The 17,647-nt window shown below is 40.4% G+C and overlaps 1 protein-coding gene across 15 annotated transcripts in view; it reads left to right on the top strand.

Annotated features, from left to right (window-relative positions):
- Positions 1–17,647, top strand: part of huwe1 (HECT, UBA and WWE domain containing E3 ubiquitin protein ligase 1) — a 51,853-nt gene that overhangs the window by 4,381 nt on the left and 29,825 nt on the right. For 9 of the 15 annotated variants that reach the window (XM_042227862.1, XM_042227872.1, XM_014339303.2 and 6 more), the window contains 31 exons: positions 809–858; positions 1,087–1,156; positions 2,521–2,619; positions 3,140–3,346; positions 3,484–3,636; positions 3,727–3,789; positions 3,953–4,030; positions 4,148–4,195; positions 4,284–4,452; positions 4,547–4,647; positions 4,875–5,025; positions 5,135–5,262; positions 5,347–5,487; positions 5,584–5,689; positions 8,819–8,926; positions 9,007–9,108; positions 9,250–9,330; positions 11,339–11,445; positions 11,816–11,993; positions 12,093–12,184; positions 12,266–12,486; positions 12,625–12,682; positions 12,824–13,000; positions 13,184–13,429; positions 13,768–13,901; positions 13,982–14,094; positions 14,184–14,366; positions 14,514–14,730; positions 14,825–14,947; positions 16,093–16,330; positions 16,638–16,985. In XM_042227862.1, the coding sequence (XP_042083796.1) occupies positions 1,112–1,156; positions 2,521–2,619; positions 3,140–3,346; positions 3,484–3,636; positions 3,727–3,789; positions 3,953–4,030; positions 4,148–4,195; positions 4,284–4,452; positions 4,547–4,647; positions 4,875–5,025; positions 5,135–5,262; positions 5,347–5,487; positions 5,584–5,689; positions 8,819–8,926; positions 9,007–9,108; positions 9,250–9,330; positions 11,339–11,445; positions 11,816–11,993; positions 12,093–12,184; positions 12,266–12,486; positions 12,625–12,682; positions 12,824–13,000; positions 13,184–13,429; positions 13,768–13,901; positions 13,982–14,094; positions 14,184–14,366; positions 14,514–14,730; positions 14,825–14,947; positions 16,093–16,330; positions 16,638–16,985 (4,215 nt within the window). In that variant the 5' untranslated portion in view covers positions 809–858; positions 1,087–1,111. Of the gene's footprint in view, positions 1–808; positions 863–1,086; positions 1,157–2,520; positions 2,620–3,139; positions 3,347–3,483; positions 3,637–3,726; positions 3,790–3,952; positions 4,031–4,147; positions 4,196–4,283; positions 4,453–4,546; positions 4,648–4,874; positions 5,026–5,134; positions 5,263–5,346; positions 5,488–5,583; positions 5,690–8,818; positions 8,927–9,006; positions 9,109–9,249; positions 9,331–11,338; positions 11,446–11,815; positions 11,994–12,092; positions 12,185–12,265; positions 12,487–12,624; positions 12,683–12,823; positions 13,001–13,183; positions 13,430–13,767; positions 13,902–13,981; positions 14,095–14,183; positions 14,367–14,513; positions 14,731–14,824; positions 14,948–16,092; positions 16,331–16,637; positions 16,986–17,647 lie in introns of all 15 variants that reach the window. The other 6 variants (XM_042227847.1, XM_042227850.1, XM_042227855.1 and 3 more) reach the window with 3 other exon arrangements.

The raw sequence follows: 17,647 nt of genomic DNA, 5'->3' as shown, positions 1-17,647 counted from the left end.
CTCGGTGTTAGCTGGTCAGGGGTTAACATCTCCGCAGCAAACGTTGCCGATCGATTCTGTCGCTACGTTGAGTTTTACAGGGGTTCTCGTTTTCTTAGACGTGTTGCTACCTGATTACAAACAAAACGCATCACGTTTATGACCTATAACTGCAGAGTGGGCTTTGAATAGGAACTTGTTAACGTTAGGTAAATAATAAAGCTATTACCGACGCTAGCTTGTTAGCTAGGTAGCTATAACTTTAACCTGTAAGCTTCGAGTCGTTTGAGTTTATGGAAAAGCAAACAGAGAGGCGCACTGTTTGGCTTAAATCTCCCCTGAATTTGAAAGTGATGAAACGTCGGGCTAATGTTTTAGGCCAATAAATGGGACCCAATATAATTTGATTAACTTTGTGTCGTACATTGCTCGCTAGCCGTCAGCTAATGCTCTGCCCGGTTTGCTTTGTGGTCATCAGACTTTTAGAGAGCCTGAGAAAATGTCAATGTTTTCATCACCTTTTTAACCACTGGTGGTGATCAATCATTTTTTGCTGTAACAGAATTTCGGGGATTATCGCCATATCATCTACCTTTGCTTATTCATTGAGTGCCCTGCCAAATGTTGAGATTTGTAGTCGACTGTCTGTATTTTGTTATGTGTATTTCAAGTACATAATGTACGAATTTACCTAGATATATAGCCAGCAGGTACTTTTTTGTGTTATATTATGTACTGGATATTATCCAAATAATTTACATATTTACCTGGAGCATTTTTTTAAATAACATATGGAACACTGTTTTGATGTAAGGTTTTGATTTTACAGATAGAGCAACTGGAACATGCCCTTAAGTGGGCATTGCCAAATATTTTTTTGTAAGTATGTATCTTATTTGTTTTTTTAGGGGTTTTTTTGTTTGTTTTTTTTAAGACATTTTAATGTTAATATTTCAATATCTGAATAACTGTTTGGCTGGGAGTATTTAGATATGTAAAGTCCAAATGTATATTTACCCAAGTGCTATAGAAGAATATCTGCATCACAGCACACTGAAATTCATTATTAGATGTTGCTTTATGGGTTACATTAACATTTCTCAACAGGAGCAGCAAATAGAGATTATTGACAATGAAGGTCGACAGAAGCAAGTTAAAGAAAACACCTACGGAAGCTGTGAGTATATTTGATGCTGGCTGCGTTTTCTTTCATAGCTCCTAACCTCACTGCTGCCTAAATTGCATGTAGTTGGGATATTTAGGATGACTTTTCTCTAGCCAATTGTGATAAGAGTTCATAATGGGAGCAGGGCCTAAAAGAACTTGTTGAAGATGCTTCTTATTTTTATATTGTAAGAAGTTTACAGTGTGTCATGTCCAAAAATGCGCGGGGGGGACTATGACTGCAAGCATGATGTGTACGATACAGTTGACAACTCGGATAACTTCTCTAGTAAAAATCTTGGAATTTTCTTATCTGTAATGTTTTGATAAGCAGGAATGGCTGTTATCCTTGTTTAATGAAACCCCAGTTAACAAAACTGGATACAGAAATAACTTTATTCCAATTCTATTAATTACTGTGGGTCTGGCTGTAACTGTTTTGAGCACCAAACATTTCTACAGGAAAAATTCTGGTATTTATCTTAGAAGGATCTTGAACTCTCTGAACTGAATTTTGTTAAATTGAACTGAAATACTTTAATGTTGGAGTTTTTAAGAATGGTAAGGGGTTAGAGCTGAAGACTTAATACATTTAACAGCCATACTGTTGTTTACCTTGATGATAATGCCTGCTCAGCTGATTGCCGTGATAAGTAAACAGTGACAGGACAGGACACGTCTTGTAGGATTGTGCTATTCAGAAATGGAAGTATTGGTCAGTTAAACCAAGTAATTCACTATGCTTTTTAACTGTTGGTTCAAAGATGTTGAACAGTCTTCCACCACTAGGCAGACTGCAGCACCCCTCACTTTTTTGAAGGGAAGTTGTAAACAAGCTAGGTGGAAAGTAAAACAAGTCACGGCCCTGCTAAAGCAGAGAATTCTAGCAGTACTTTGTTTTAGAAAATAAATGCCTGTATCTAAACTGTTTCAGAATAAAATGGCATTCAACCACATTTTGCACAAGGGTACTGGCATTAAAGAATTCTGTGGTGCTAGCATTGCTAATGTCAGGCTCACTTTGTTTCTCAAAGAGTGTGATTACCAGCTTAAAGTAGCTCAAATACACACATAGTATTTCTATGTACAATTTTAAGCCCAGTTCATTAGATTGTGCTCAGTTTGACTTTGACTTGCTTTTTGACTTGTTAATTGATCTTTTTCTTTTCTCTTCCTTCTCATATTTAAACAACTTGAGTGAAAGTATTGTGGGTTATTGTGTTTGCCCAGAGTTGTTAGTTCAGTGTAAATGGAGATTTTCACTGTCTATCAGCATAGATCATCTGTTTAGGGTGCTATATTGTGTTTTGAGAAGACTCCTAAGGATCCAGGAACTGTGCTTGACCAAATATTTTCCTAAACCTTCTGCACCAACAGCCTGCTGACTGCAGGATACTTATAGAGAAGCTCAAGGCATGCAACGATGAGCAGCTATTGGTTGAACTGCAGCATATCAAGACCTGGAATATTGGCAAGGTAAGAAGATTAGGCTGAAGGAGAAGCTACTCCTTCAGTCTTTTATAAAACACAAACTCTTATAACAAGGTTCCCATCACTCTAGAATTGTGTGGAATATCATCAAATATATTTGAGAAATTTCACAATACCTGTTGACACAAGTTCATGACATCATTTCCGCACCACACTCCTAGAAACATCTCCCTGAAATGAAATTATATGTCTTAGCAAGTGTAGTAATAATACAGATTAACAGAATGCAAAAGTGAATGGGGAATGAGAAATAAATTGACTTTGACTTTATTAAATTTATGAAAACTTATGAGCTACAAGCAAATATAAAAATAATTATGTATGAATGTCACTGGCACTTGCCATTGGTCTGACTTGCTGTCATTACAGAATCCTAATGGCCAGAAGTACTACTAATTTGAGAGTAGAATACAAAATCTAAAACTTTTTTTGGACATTAAATTAAATCAATGATATGTAATATTTGTTTGAAATTTGTTTTTTGTTTTTTTATCTCTTTCAACAGTGTGAGCTTTACCATTGGGTGGATCTGTTGGACCGCTTTGATGGTATTCTGTGTGATGCAGGCCAGACAGTAGAGAATATGTCATGGCTGCTGGTGTGTGACCGTCCAGAGAATGGACAGCTCAAAGCCTTGCTTTTGGCAGTGCTCAACTTCACAGCTTTGCTTATTGAGTACAGCTTCTCTAGGCACCTTTACAGCTCCATAGAGGTATGGTTCAACCAATTCAGCTCTTCAGTACTACTGATACATATTTGTTTATTTTTTGTGCTGTGGCTATATCAGAGAAAATGAAGTTCACAAACTTAAATATTTTTTGTTTTATCTACCATCCACCCCCTTTACAGCACCTGACCACCTTGTTAGCATCATGTGACATGCAGGTGGTCCTGTCTGTGCTGAACCTACTCTATGTGTTCAGTAAGCGATCCAACTACATCACAAGACTGGGATCTGAAAAAAGGACTCCTCTCCTGGCCCGTCTGCAGCACTTGGCTGAGGTCTGGTGAACATTTGTCATTGTGATTCTACCTGTCCCTCAAGAAGTGGAGTTGAATTGTTTAATCTCTTTGTTCTTTTCTTTTCTGCAGAGTTGGGGTGGGAAGGAGAATGGCTTTGGTCTGGCTGAATGTTGCAGGGATCTGCCTATGACGGTAAGATTTTTTCTTTCTTTCTTTTTTTTTGTGAGTGAATGATGTTTCATAACTATCACCTACATATTACTGTTGGCCAGAAAGTTTTATGTTTCTAAATAGATGCTGTCAAAAACTATTAAATTACGCCTACTTATAAATTATGTGCATATTCCCACTGCAGAAGTATCCTCCCAGTGCCACCACACTTCACTTTGAGTTTTACGCTGAACCGGGCCCTGAGGTCAAAGTAGAGAGAAAGGTATAGGCATCAACATTTACTAAAGCAACCAAAGTAAAAACTAAATAATATTTGGAATATTCTGTTGACCACCTGACTGTGTCCCAATCATTTCCAAATGTCATATTCCCTCCACAGACAAGTAGTAACACACTACATTATATTCACATCGAGCAGCTTGACAAGGTACAGTCAAATTAGAATTGCATCATTAACAGCTTAAAAGCCACATCTTGGCTTCTTGACCTAATACATAGCTTGTTTTGTCTCATAGATTTCAGAGAGCCCATCAGAAATCATGGAGTCACTGACAATGATGTACAACATCCCAAAAGACAAACAGACCCTACTGTTTACTCATATTCGACTAGCCCATGGTTTCTCAAATCACAAGAAGAGGTTGCAGGCTGTACAAGCCCGACTGCATGCTATTTCTATACTGGGTGAGCAGAAAGCTTTTTCCCAAGAAAGTGACATGATTTTGGTCCTAGTTTTATGTTCTAACCTTTTCTCTCTTTCTTTGCCTCTCCCCACCAGTGTATTCAAATGCACTCCAAGAGTCAGCCAACAGTATTCTGTATAATGGCTTGATAGAGGAGCTGGTGGATGTCTTGCAGATTACAGACAAACAGCTTGTGGTAAGAAAGTAATTTTTTTTGCCCCCCTTTTTTTCCCCCTTCAAGCTCGATCACTGTCATTACACTAAATGTACTTTCATTGTATTAATAAAATGTCTTTTGATGTGTTTTGTGAATGTGTGAGAAGATGATTACTTTCAGTGCCTTTTTTATTCTTAGGTCTGCACAATATCTGTCCTTTTTCATTGTCTTTTCTCTGAAGTGCTGTATTGGATTTTGTTCTTCAGGATATCAAGGCGGCCTCTTTGCGCACTTTAACTTCAATTGTCCATCTGGAGAGGACGCCCAAGCTTTCCAACATCATCGACTGCACCGGCACTGCCTCATACCATGGCTTCTTGCCCGTGTTGGTTCGCAATTGCATACAAGCAATGATTGGTGAGAACATAGCAGAAATTATGACCCAAATTTTTAATGAGTGATGTGCAAGAAATTTGGTAAATAAAATCAGAGCTTTTAACCCCCCCCGCCCCCCTTTGCTTTCTAGATCCTCTGATGGAACCTTACCCACACCAGTTTGCAACAGCACTCTTTTCATTCCTTTACCATTTGGCTAGCTATGATGCTGGAGGGGAGGCCCTTGTGTCCTGTGGAATGATGGAAGCCCTCCTTAAGGTACATACAGGCCCTATAGTACATCGTAGCCATTCATAATGTTGTCTTTAAGAAATATATCAATGATTATCTTGTACTTCATAGGTGATCAAGTTCTTGGGTGACGAGCAGGACCAGATCACCTTTGTAACAAGAGCAGTGCGGGTTGTGGACCTCATCACCAACCTTGACATGGCTGCCTTTCAGTCCCACAGCGGCCTTTCCATTTTCATCTGCAGACTAGAGGTTTGTTAGGCATATTCCTGACCTAGCCACTTTTGGATACAGTCACTCAGTCCTCTGCATTTGCTCATTCCTCTCTCTATCAATTTCTTAATATAGCATGAGGTGGACCTGTCGAGAAAAGAGTGCCCTTTTGTCATCAAGCCAAAGATCCAGAGGCCTAGTGCAGCAGTAGAGTCTGAGGACATGGACACAGACATGGAGAGTAAGTGAAGATATGGAATGTTTTGAACTTCAATAATATACCAAAAACTTGATTAGAAAACAACCAACCAACCACATGACGTTATGTTCTGTACTAACAGAAGATTGCTCTAAAAGGTTTTTTAAAACTTTTAACTAAAAGCACTTATTTCTTAAATCCAGCTTCACAGACAGTGTTATATCTGTGTCACATTTTGAGAGCAGGGCTCAATGGTGTATATTAGCCACTATATGTATAGTGTTTCATGTCCTCTTTAATGTTTAACATCAGGGTGGTGGTTAAAATGATCTCAATGGACTGGTATTTACATAGTGTTTTTCTATTTATACTGACCACTAAAAATGCTTGACACGACACATGCATTGATAGATTTATTCCACAAAATCATAGCGCTTTGTTGGTCTCACCTCTACATCCAATTTAAAATTGATTTGACCTCACATGGATGTCTCTAAACAAACGAAGCAAACCCACCCTGGCACAGGGAGAGCATGCAGGCTATGTGCATGATGGCTCCAGGAAGGTGTGAACCTAGAACCTTCTTTCATGCGGTAGATGGTGCTAGCTTTTATTTACTGAAAACACATACCCTGGATGGAATCTAGATTGCTCAGGCATGCGGATGGTATGGTAAGAATTTGTTGTCACCAAATTCTGTGACTGCTTGGATGGTGTCAAACATTCAGGCTGGTGCAGGTTGTATAATGAGGGCAATCTTTGTGGACCAGATTTAGGGCAACTTTAAACCTGTTATTGATTGAATGCTGCTGCTGACTTGAGAATTTTTGTTGATAAACTCAACAGTGAGTTCTTAGTGCTTCACCGGCCTTTCCAGTCTTTGAGTAGAACACTTCTCGTTTGAAAAGAGGGTTGTTGGATGAATGCGGAGCTGACAGATCTTCTAAACGTATTGGGGTAACTCCTTTACAGAGAGAATGTTGGTGTTTTTGAATTTTAGTTGGCATCAGAGGAAAATCACGTGTTCCAAAATAATCAAGCACTATGTGAATGTGTTTGATCAAACATGGCAGGTGAACAAGGACATATGACTTCTTTGCCAAAAAGTTGATTCTTTTCATCTGGATGTAGCGTTTTCAGTGGGAGAAATGTTTCATCATTCATCCAAGTGACATCTTCAGAAGTCTTGACTTCTTGATCCAGATGAACAGAATCAAATTTTTTGGGTTTTCCTTACCTGGATGATTGAGCGTGCATCAAGATATGGCTTTGTTGTAGGGCTGTTCGATATAACGATATATATCGGATGACGTTATAAAAACGTCTATCGTTTCATTTTACGCTATCGTTTGTTTCTTGGTGTCGCAAAATAAACTGTTTACGGCAATGTTTTTTCATTATTTTGATGGTCACTGTAGTGGCTATATTAATTTCTTCTTTCTCTTATATTTAATATAACCACACTACAGACAGACAAGCGTTTGTTTTTACGTTGTCGTTAGCAACAACGAAGGTAAAACCACCGCGTGTCCGCTTGTTCCACATAAACCTTTCGCAATAAAGCTCAAGATCCTGTTGAGACTTTTCAAAATAAACTGAATCACGTGAAAGATGCAGAGTGTATACGGATGAGAAGCAAAAAAGAGCCGCCAGGTCGTTACAGCGACACGACGAAGACTGTCCAAATTTGAAGACTCCGACAAATGTGACCCAGAAATGCGCCCTTCATTTCCCCTGATTTGAAGGATGGGTCGGGTGTATACTTCGTGGCCCAACCTATCCCAGAATTCTTTGCGCGGCCCTGCTTAGTTTCCAACAATGGCGGCCGCTAGTTAGTTTTAATATTACTCTTATTATTCTTTCTGGGTCACAAAATAAATGTTTAACATATTTTCAGGCGAGAATGTAGCTGTGTAAACCTCAAATATCTGCTCAGTTTATCAAGACACCACATATTTTCAAAAGCACTCCGACGTTTTCGGAGACGTCTGTTACCCACTAGCTCGATAGCTAGCCGGGGTTCAAGGCTCACTAGAGCCGTGAGAACACCAGACTGCCGGCAAATAGTTTTCAAACCCACCGCCGTCTTTCGCTGCTCAGGTTAAACATGATATATAAGTCACTTAGATAACTCAAAAATGTTATTGTTTGGCTTTTTTCAGTATTTTATTTGTTCCTGAGTAAATCGGTTTGGCTGAGATTAAAGTTATAGTTTTTACACAGCTGAATAAACGTCAAGCAGACAGCTGATTATCAGAAGTGTGAGATGCTGGAGAATTTACTCCGGTGTCCTGTTATATTTTAGATACCAAGGAGTTTATTAAACTCACCGAAACAATCTGCACATTTCATTAAAATTTAACAAACTATCATCTTGTCTTTATTTTTAGTTAGCACAGACCTTAAACACTTAAAGCTGTAAGCTAATAATAATTATATAAGAGCAGATGCATGCTGGTGCAATAAGCTGTACGTTGTACATCCAATGGATGATGATCTGATTAGTCGACTAATCGCAAAAATAATCGGTGACTAGTCGACTATCAAAATAATTGTTTGTGGCAGCCCTATTGTTTATATGCCCTGCTGCCTTTGTTGTTAGATGACTGTATGCGCATCAGTGACACAAGTGACACCCATTAAGACTAATGTACTATGCACTGAGTGATGTTCTGTTGCACTATGTGGTACAAAAAAGTATAGTGCTTTTAGCATTAAAACATGCAAACCAATTCTAGTAGCTCCTCCAAAACACTGAATCAATAAAGGGCCATTTCACCAAATGCCAATTACTAGAAAGGCCTCCCTAGTAGGGAAAATTGAAATACTTCTAAAACTTAACTTCTAGAACTTTTAAATACAGTTGTACATATTTATTTTTACACTATAATACTCATGTATAACAATAATGATGATGCTTTATACCTTTTTTTTTTTTTTTAATTCTTTGTCAAAGAGCTTTTAGTCCTGTTTTGCCCCTGCTTATGTGATGACATTACATTAAAGTGAATACTGTATTCAGAGAGGGGATCATGCCTAACTTAAAGCTATGGTTTTCCTAATCAAGTCCTTGGTTGGTCGTGGCCAGATTTTATAAGCAGTAGTCTGTTTGTTAGGGTTATATAAAATATTCCCCTGTTGTTTATATGGAAACATTGTGAATTCTCACAGTGTCAGAAGTTGCTATGGAAAGCAGCCCTCGACCATCAACATCTTCTAGTTCCAGAGCTGAGGGAGACCACCGAGCACAGAGCAGCACTACTAACACGCCTCGTGCAGGTACGCACATCGCAAACAAATGAATATATGAATTTTGTCACTCCTGCGTTCTTCAGTTTCTATGATTCTCATCTCTTTAGGTATGCAGTGTATCCCCCAGAGGGCAGCTCTGTTGAAGTCGATGCTAAATTTCTTGAAGAAAGCCATCCAGGACCCTGCCTTTTCTGATGGCATCCGCCATGGTGAGTCATTGGAATCCACTTCTTTGTTGTACCGATGAACTTGAGATCATACATCTTGTACTAATCTTATTTACATATGTTGCTGTACATCTGTATTGTATTGTGAACCCACTTTCTTTTTTTCTTTTTTTTAACTCCAAGTAATGGATGGGTCCTTGCCTACCTCACTCAAGCACATCATCAGTAATGCAGAATATTACGGCCCCTCACTGTTCCTCCTAGGTGAGTACACAGTTACACTCTTTCACTTTACGGAGTCCTCCTCTTCTGACTTCAGAAATGCAACATTTTTCTCATATTAAACTTTCTGCTTCATCAGTGTTGCAATACAGGGAGTGCAGAATTATTAGGCAAGTTGTATTTTTGAGGAATAATTTTATTATTGAACAACAACCATGTTCTCAATGAACCCAAAAAACTCATTAACATCAAAGCTGAATGTTTTTGGAAGTAGTTTTTAGTTTGTTTTTAGTTTTAGCTATTTTAGGGGGATATCTGTGTGTGCAGGTGACTATTACTGTGCATAATTATTAGGAACTATCAATCAAATATTCATCATCCTGCGTCCTCAGGGGCAGAGTCTACCCCGCACTCCTCTGTCAGATGTCCGGGGTACCAGGGTGGTCACCTGGGCATGTCACTCCCGGAGCCACCTCAGCTGGCTCCTTTCGATGTGGAGCAGCAGCTGCTCTACTCTGAGCCCCTCCCGGATGGCCGAACTTCTCACCCTATCTCTAAGGGAGAGGCCAGCCACCCTTCGGAGGAAGCTCATTTCTGCCGCTTGTATCCGCGATCTCGTTCTTTCAAATATATACCCATTTCAATTATTTATTTTTACCAGTGAAACCAATATAACATCTCCACATTCACAAATATACATTTCTGACATTCAAAAACAAAACAAAAACAAATCAGCGACCAATATAGCCACCTTTCTTTGCAAGGACACTCAAAAGCCTGCCATCCATGGATTCTGTCAGTGTTTTGATCTGTTCACCATCAACATTGCGTGCAGCAGCAACCACAGCCTCCCAGACACTGTTCAGAGAGGTGTACTGTTTTCCCTCCTTGTAAATCTCACATTTGATGATGGACCACAGGTTCTCAATGGGGTTCAGATCAGGTGAACAAGGAGGCCATGTCATTAGTTTTTCTTCTTTTATACCCTTTCTTGCCAGCCACGCTGTGGAGTACTTGGACGCGTGTGATGGAGCATTGTCCTGCATGAAAATCATGTTTTTCTTGAAGGATGCAGACTTCTTCCTGTACCACTGCTTGAAGAAGGTGTCTTCCAGAAACTGGCAGTAGGACTGGGAGTTGAGCTTGACTCCATCCTCAACCCGAAAAGGCCCCACAAGCTCATCTTTGATGATACCAGCCCAAACCAGTACTCCACCTCCACCTTGCTGGCGTCTGAGTCGGACTGGAGCTCTCTGCCCTTTACCAATCCAGCCACGGGCCCATCCATCTGGCCCATCAAGACTCACTCTCATTTCATCAGTCCATAAAACCTTAGAAAAACCAGTCTTGAGATATTTCTTGGCCCAGTCTTGACGTTTCAGCTTGTGTGTCTTGTTCAGTGGTGGTCGTCTTTCAGCCTTTCTTACCTTGGCCATGTCTCTGAGTATTGCACACCTTGTGCTTTTGGGCACTCCAGTGATGTTGCAGCTCTGAAATATGGCCAAACTGGTGGCAAGTGGCATCTTGGCAGCTGCACGCTTGACTTTTCTCAGTTCATGGGCAGTTATTTTGCGCCTTGGTTTTTCCACACGCTTCTTGCGACCCTGTTGACTATTTTGAATGAAACGCTTGATTGTTCGATGATCACGCTTCAGAAGCTTTGCAATTTTGAGACTGCTGCATCCCTCTGCAAGATATCTCACTATTTTTGACTTTTCTGAGCCTGTCAAGTCCTTCTTTTGACCCATTTTGCCAAAGGAAAGGACGTTGCCTAATAATTATGCACACCTGATATAGGGTGTTGATGTCATTAGACCACACCCCTTCTCATTACAGAGATGCACATCACCTAATATGCTTAATTGGTAGTAGGCTTTCGAGCCTATACAGCTTGGAGTAAGACAACATGCATGAAGAGGATGATGTGGACAAAATACTCATTTGCCTAATAATTCTGCACTCCCTGTATTTTTATCAATTTAATATTTTATTGGATTATGATTTCTTTCCCCACCACCCCCATTTTTGTTTTTGTCTTTCTGTTTTTTAGCGACAGAAGTGGTGACGGTGTTTGTGTTCCAGGAGCCATCTCTGCTCTCCTCTTTGCAGGATAATGGTCTGACTGATGTCATGCTGCATGCCCTTCTCATCAAAGATGTGAGTTTCTAGCTCTTTCCTTTCTTAATGTCTTTGACCACTTGTGGCAGTTCAATATCAGTTTTGATGTCTGTGTCTTTGTACACTCAATAGATTCTTAGAATTAATTATTTCTTTGTTTTTAGATATGGATGGATGATATAACATGGTTACCTATTATCCAAACGTCAGGAATCAGACTTGCACATGTGTTGATTTATAAATTTGACTATTATAACAACAATTCAGTCATAATATATATTTTATAAACAGGTTAACATTACTGGAAAGCATTTCAATGTATGCAACCACTGTTCTTACAAAAAAAAATACAGGCTAATAGTGGGCCTTTAACTTGAAAAACAGTAAAACATTTCAAACGCTTTTGCAGGTTCCTGCTACCCGCGAAGTATTGGGTTCTCTCCCCAATGTGTTCAGTGCCCTCTGCTTGAATGCGAGAGGTTTGCACTCCTTCGTTCAGTGCCAGCCCTTTGAGCGACTCTTCAAAGTGCTTTTGTCTCCTGACTACCTGCCTGCAATGCGACGACGGCGTAGCTCTGACCCTTTGGGTGAGGTTCCCCTGTTGTTTATTTTTTGTCTTTGGTGTTTTTTTGTCTTTGCCTGTGAACCACATTTCATTGCATAACATGTTGTTTGTTTTAATTCAGGTGACACTGCATCCAACTTGGGTAGTGCTGTGGATGAACTAATGAGGCACCAGCCCACTTTGAAAACAGATGCTACTACTGCCATTATTAAGGTAGTCCAAATTTGATTTAAAAATATTTCAAGTGTTGAAACAGAACATGTCAAGGTATCTAAAGCAAAGTTGCTGTTACAGTTGCTTGAGGAGATCTGCAACCTAGGTCGAGCTCCTGAGTACATCTGCCAGAAACCATCTATCCAGAAAGCAGATGGTACTGTTGCAGTTCCACCAGCACGCTCCAGCCATGCTGCCGAAGAAGCTTCAAGTGAGGATGAAGAGGAAGAGGAGGCCCTTCACACATTCAGCCAGCAGCAGGGGGAAGCAGAGAGCAGCAGACAGTCAGTGCCACTTGAACTGTATGACTCTGAGTTCATAACACAATAGAAAAGAAAAAAACTGTCTTTACAGACTTTAATTACTTTTCCAGGTTAATTGACAAAATTTCAAATATACGGTTGGTGGTTGAAGTTTTGATCATGTGTGCATTCTTGCAGGGTGGTTGGCACTGAGGAACGGATACCCATTCCTCTAATGGATTATATTCTTAATGTGGTAAGTCTTTGCACAGTGGTTGTACTGTCTGGTTTATGGTCCAATATATTTTAAGTAATAATTGGGAAATGGTGTAAGCTATTAAAGCAGTGGATACCTTCATCACTTAAGTCCATAATTTGGTGTGCATACGTTCTCCAGATGAAGTTTGTGGAATCCATTCTAAGCAACAACACCACAGATGACCATTGTCAAGAATTTGTCAACCAGAAGGGGCTTCTGCCCCTGGTCTCTATTCTGGGCCTGCCCAACTTGCCCATAGACTTTCCCACCTCAGCTGCTTGCCAAGCAGTTGCTGGCGTCTGCAAGTCGATACTGGTGAGCATAACCTAAAGATCACTGGAATTTATTTCCAGTTTCTTTATTTTTTATTTCTTTTCTTTATTTTTTTTTTTTAAAGAAATTGGCACACATGGAATGCACAGTGCTGTTGCACTCTGTACACTTGTTTTAATAGGCAGTTCGTGGGCAATTTGAAAATGACTCAATCCTTCCCTTTAGACTCTCTCACATGAGCCTAAAGTACTCCAAGAGGGCCTGTGCCAACTGGACAGTATTTTGACATCTCTGGAGCCACTTCATCGACCAATTGAGGTGCCTGGTGGGTCTGTGCTTCTCAGAGAACTGGCTAATGCAGGCCACGTCACAGATGCCACATTGTCAGCTCGGGCAACACCCCTTCTACATGCTCTTACTGCAGCGCATGCTTACATCCTCATGTTTGTCCATACCTGCAGAGTCGGACAGGTAAACACAGATTGTGTGTGTGTGTGTGTGTGAGAGAGAGAGAGAAAAAAATAAAACTACTTGACCTCAAAACACTACAGTTCAGAAGGTGGGTCTCCACCCATGTTGTGATTTCCAAAAACTATTAGAAGCAAGTACCTATGCAGCTAATTATTTTCTGTTCAGTCCACTATGCAGATGCCTTATGAGGACAGAAACACATTGAAATCCAAATGTTAGATCTCAAAAACATAGAATTTACTTTTCTTTTTCTAATGAATGAAAATTCAGCCTTTGTTTGACAAGTGAGAGCCAAATTGATTCAACAGCTCTAAATATTTCTGTTGTCTTCTAAACAGAGTGAAATCAGAGCCATTTCAGTAAACCAGTGGGGCTCTCAGCTTGGCCTGAGTGTTCTCAGCAAGCTCAGCCAGCTCTACTGCTCTCTGGTATGGGAGAGCACTGTGCTACTGTCCCTTTGCACCCCTAACAGGTGAGTAATCTTATCCTTTACTCCTTTACCTAAACTTTGTAGTTATCACCCCTAACAACCTATTGCTTGTTTCTTAACAGTTTGCCTCCAGGATGTGAGTTTGGCCAGGCTGACATGCAAAAACTTGTTCCCAAAGAGGAAAAGCCATCTGGCAACACGACAGCATCTTCAGCCTCTGGCTCTAGGAGAACTGGTAATGTAACCATTTAAACTTGTTCATTAAAAACTAAGATGTCCTTGGAGCACCCTTTAACAAATACATACTTGTCCACATTCATCCAGCAGAATCAGAGGCAGTGTCTGTGGATTCCTCTGCTGGTGGTCTATTAGAAGGCATGGGTCTAGATGGGGATACCTTGGCTCCCATGGAGACAGATGAACCCTCTGCAGCAGACCCAAAGACCAAGTCCAAACTTACTCCAGCTATGGCCACCCGCATCAAACAAATTAAGCCCTTACTCTCTGGTAGGAGTATGTCCAAGGCGCACATATTATATTTTTGTGTCTGTAATTTTTTTTATTTTTTCCTTTTATCTTACAATATTTAACACTTTTTCTTCTTTTTTTTTGAAAGTCAAAGTTTGTCTTACCTATCCACGTGTGTCTTTGCAGCTTCATCTCGGTTAGGTAGGGCTCTGGCCGAGCTCTTTGGCTTGCTAGTAAAACTGTGCGTGGGCTCCCCAGTGCGCCAACGTCGCTCCCACCATGCCACAAGTACAGGCACTACCCCAACACCTGCTGCCAGGGCCACTGCTTCTGCTCTCACCAAGCTGCTCACCAAGGGTCTAAGTTGGCAGCCTCCACCCTACACACCCACCCCTCGCTTTAGGTAAGAGGAATTTGGCACTGCCACCTCTTTTGCTATTATGTGCTTATCACAAGCAATGATATTGAACAATATTTTTTTTTTCTTTCCCTGGCAGGTTGACTTTTTTCATCTGCTCAGTGGGTTTCACATCTCCTATGTTGTTTGATGAAAGGAAGTACCCTTACCACCTTATGCTGCAAAAGTTCTTTTGCTCTGGAGGACATGATGCCTTATTTGAGTGAGTCATATTGTATGGTGCAATCAAGTTGTAGAGCACAATTATGGGCAAAAATAGAAATGTTATGTTGTTTGTGATGAGAAGCTTATTTTAACATGCAGTGAAATTCTTGCCACAAGTCGGGGCCTTTACTTTAAAGAACACGAGTACCTCGTTGTTTGTAGGACTGCTGTTTATGGAAGTGGGTGACTTTTGTGTGTTAAAAGACCACCGCGTAGCTGCAGCCAGCAGCCACCAGGCCTTTATTCATATGGGCATATACTCAAACTCAAATGGTGTGACTTTGGTACAGTTTGCCAAGCAGACAACATACAACTCAGAAATTCATCTTACTTTTGGACTTGGTATGCCTGATATGACTGCTCTCTGCCATCTTTGTTTTTATGTATTGTGCTGGAAATGGGGAGACTAGACACACAAGTGTTTTTGAAAATTCTCATAGAATTCTTGAAATAAATGGTTGTCTCCTGCCATTTGTGACGCAGGTTTTCTTCATCTCTAAAATTGTGCATTCATTTTTTTGAAACTTTCTAAAGGCATTTGGCCTCTGCTACTTTACGTTCTACTTGACACTCCTTCTCACTGACCTGATCGCTAATTATGCAGATAAAGCTTTACTTCAATTAAGACCATACACATTCATTAAAATGAAATCCTAGTTTCGTGATCTATCCCCACATCCATTTTTCTTAACCGCTTGTCCAATTTAGGGTTACAGGGGGCTGAATCAGTTGTCGTAATGCGAGAGGCAGAATGCACTGTGGACAGTTAAGCACTCTATCACAGGGCTAATGGAGAAACAGACACTCATTCACACTTAGATTCACAGCTACAGCCAGTTCAGTATCGCCAGTTAACCTAACGTCCATGTCTTTGGACTATGGGAGGAAGCCAGCGTACCCAGAGAGAACCGACACGCGTACAGGGAGAACATGCAAGTTTATGTAGAAAGGCCTTAGATGGCCAATGAATTTGACTCCAAAACTTTGCTGTCAGGTGATGGTGCTAACCAATATACCACTGTCACTCATGTTTCATTTTTTTCAATAATTACAGACGTCATTTTTTTGCCCATCCCCCAAAAATATTATTTTGACATTTACTTAGTTTAATATGTTGAGTTTTTTTTTTTATTTTTTTAACAGGACATTTAACTGGGCACTGTCAATGGGAGGGAAGGTACCTGTATCTGAGGGTCTGGAGCATGCTGATCTACCAGATGGGACAGGGGAGTTCCTGGATGCCTGGTTAATGCTGGTGGAGAAGATGGTGAATCCAAGCACTGTGCTGGACTCACCCCATTCCTTGCCAGCTAAAATGCCTGGAGTTACACCCACCATGCCACAGTTCAGTGCCCTAAGGTTCCTTATTGTCACCCAGAAGGTCAGTATTAACTAAAATAACCAATTTCTAAGAGATTTTGTCTTTTGAAAAGATGGAAGAGATGAGCATTTATCCCTGTGTTTTCAAAAACAGTTGCTCAGTTGTATTTCTGCATTTTTAGTACTGTGCGGAGAAAAATGAAAAAGGATTGCAACAAATGTCCATGATCTTCATGCCCCCTAGAAATTCTTTATACTGTATTTATTTTTTTGTAGGCTTTAAATATGGTAGATTTTTTTTTTTTTTGTATTAATCTAAGGATTCTGTTGGTGTTTTATTATTGTAACACAGTTTCTCTTTCATAAAGGCTGCATTCAGCTGCATTCGCAATCTGTGGAATCGGAAGCCCCTGAAGGTGTATGGGGGTAGGATGGCTGAATCCATGTTGGCTATTCTCTGCCACATACTAAGAGGAGAGCCTGTTATTCAGGAGCGCCTGGCAAAAGAGAGGGAGGGAACAGTGCGCCCAGATGATGAGGGAACCTCTGCCGGTTCGTTGGGACCTGGCACGGCTCCAGGAGCATCTTCATCAAGTGGAGAGGCACCGCCAGTGAGTGGATCAACGTCTGGAGGGCCAACAGGAGGACCAGCTGATGATTCTACCAATTCTACGCCTCGCCGCGAGCCCCAAGTTAACCAGGCTCAGCTAACACAGGTATGTAGGGAAAGCTGTCAAATTGATCTTTCTCACCTGATTTTAGTCACAGTTTGGGGGACTGCCTCAGGAAGGGCATTTGGTGTAAAAATCTACCAACTCAAAATATGTGGAACTTCTCACTGTAGTGACAGATATTTTTTTTTGGTTTGTTTGTTTTTCATAAGTTGTCTGATGTAACATTATTCCATTATATAACATTATTCCAGCAGCAATATTTTTTTTAGCTTGTTATGCTAGTGCTGCAGGTAGATGTGAGAGTACAGGTTAACTGCGTAATTTTATATCTAGATGCCGATGATTCTGGGTTTAGGAAATGTTACACCACCACCACCACCCTGCAGCCAGAGAAAGGGAGAAATTGAGAAACAACTTGGAGAGAGTAAGGACATAAAGGAAAGAGTCATATTGAAGAAAAAAATAAGGACTTGAGAGACAAATTTCAGTGCTATAATAATAGTGTTGGGACAAGGTTTGTTTGGGGGTTTGAGAGAGATTAGAGAGATAATTTATAGAGGCCTCTGTCATGTTTCAGAAAGAATGACTTTTTTTTTCCCCCTTCAGCATGCAAACTAGTTTGCTATCACTCACTTATGTGACATTGTTATGTAACGTCCTTTTATAGTTTCTTTTTTCACAACCTCATCTCTCTCTGTCTTTCT

Source organism: Haplochromis burtoni, unplaced genomic scaffold, assembly GCF_018398535.1.
Source record: "Haplochromis burtoni strain Fernald_Lab_line unplaced genomic scaffold, NCSU_Asbu1 Contig_9, whole genome shotgun sequence".
Classification (NCBI taxonomy): domain Eukaryota; kingdom Metazoa; phylum Chordata; class Actinopteri; order Cichliformes; family Cichlidae; genus Haplochromis; species Haplochromis burtoni.
The sequence above is the reverse complement of the archived record's forward strand: the minus strand, read 5'-3'. Positions and strand labels throughout refer to the sequence as shown.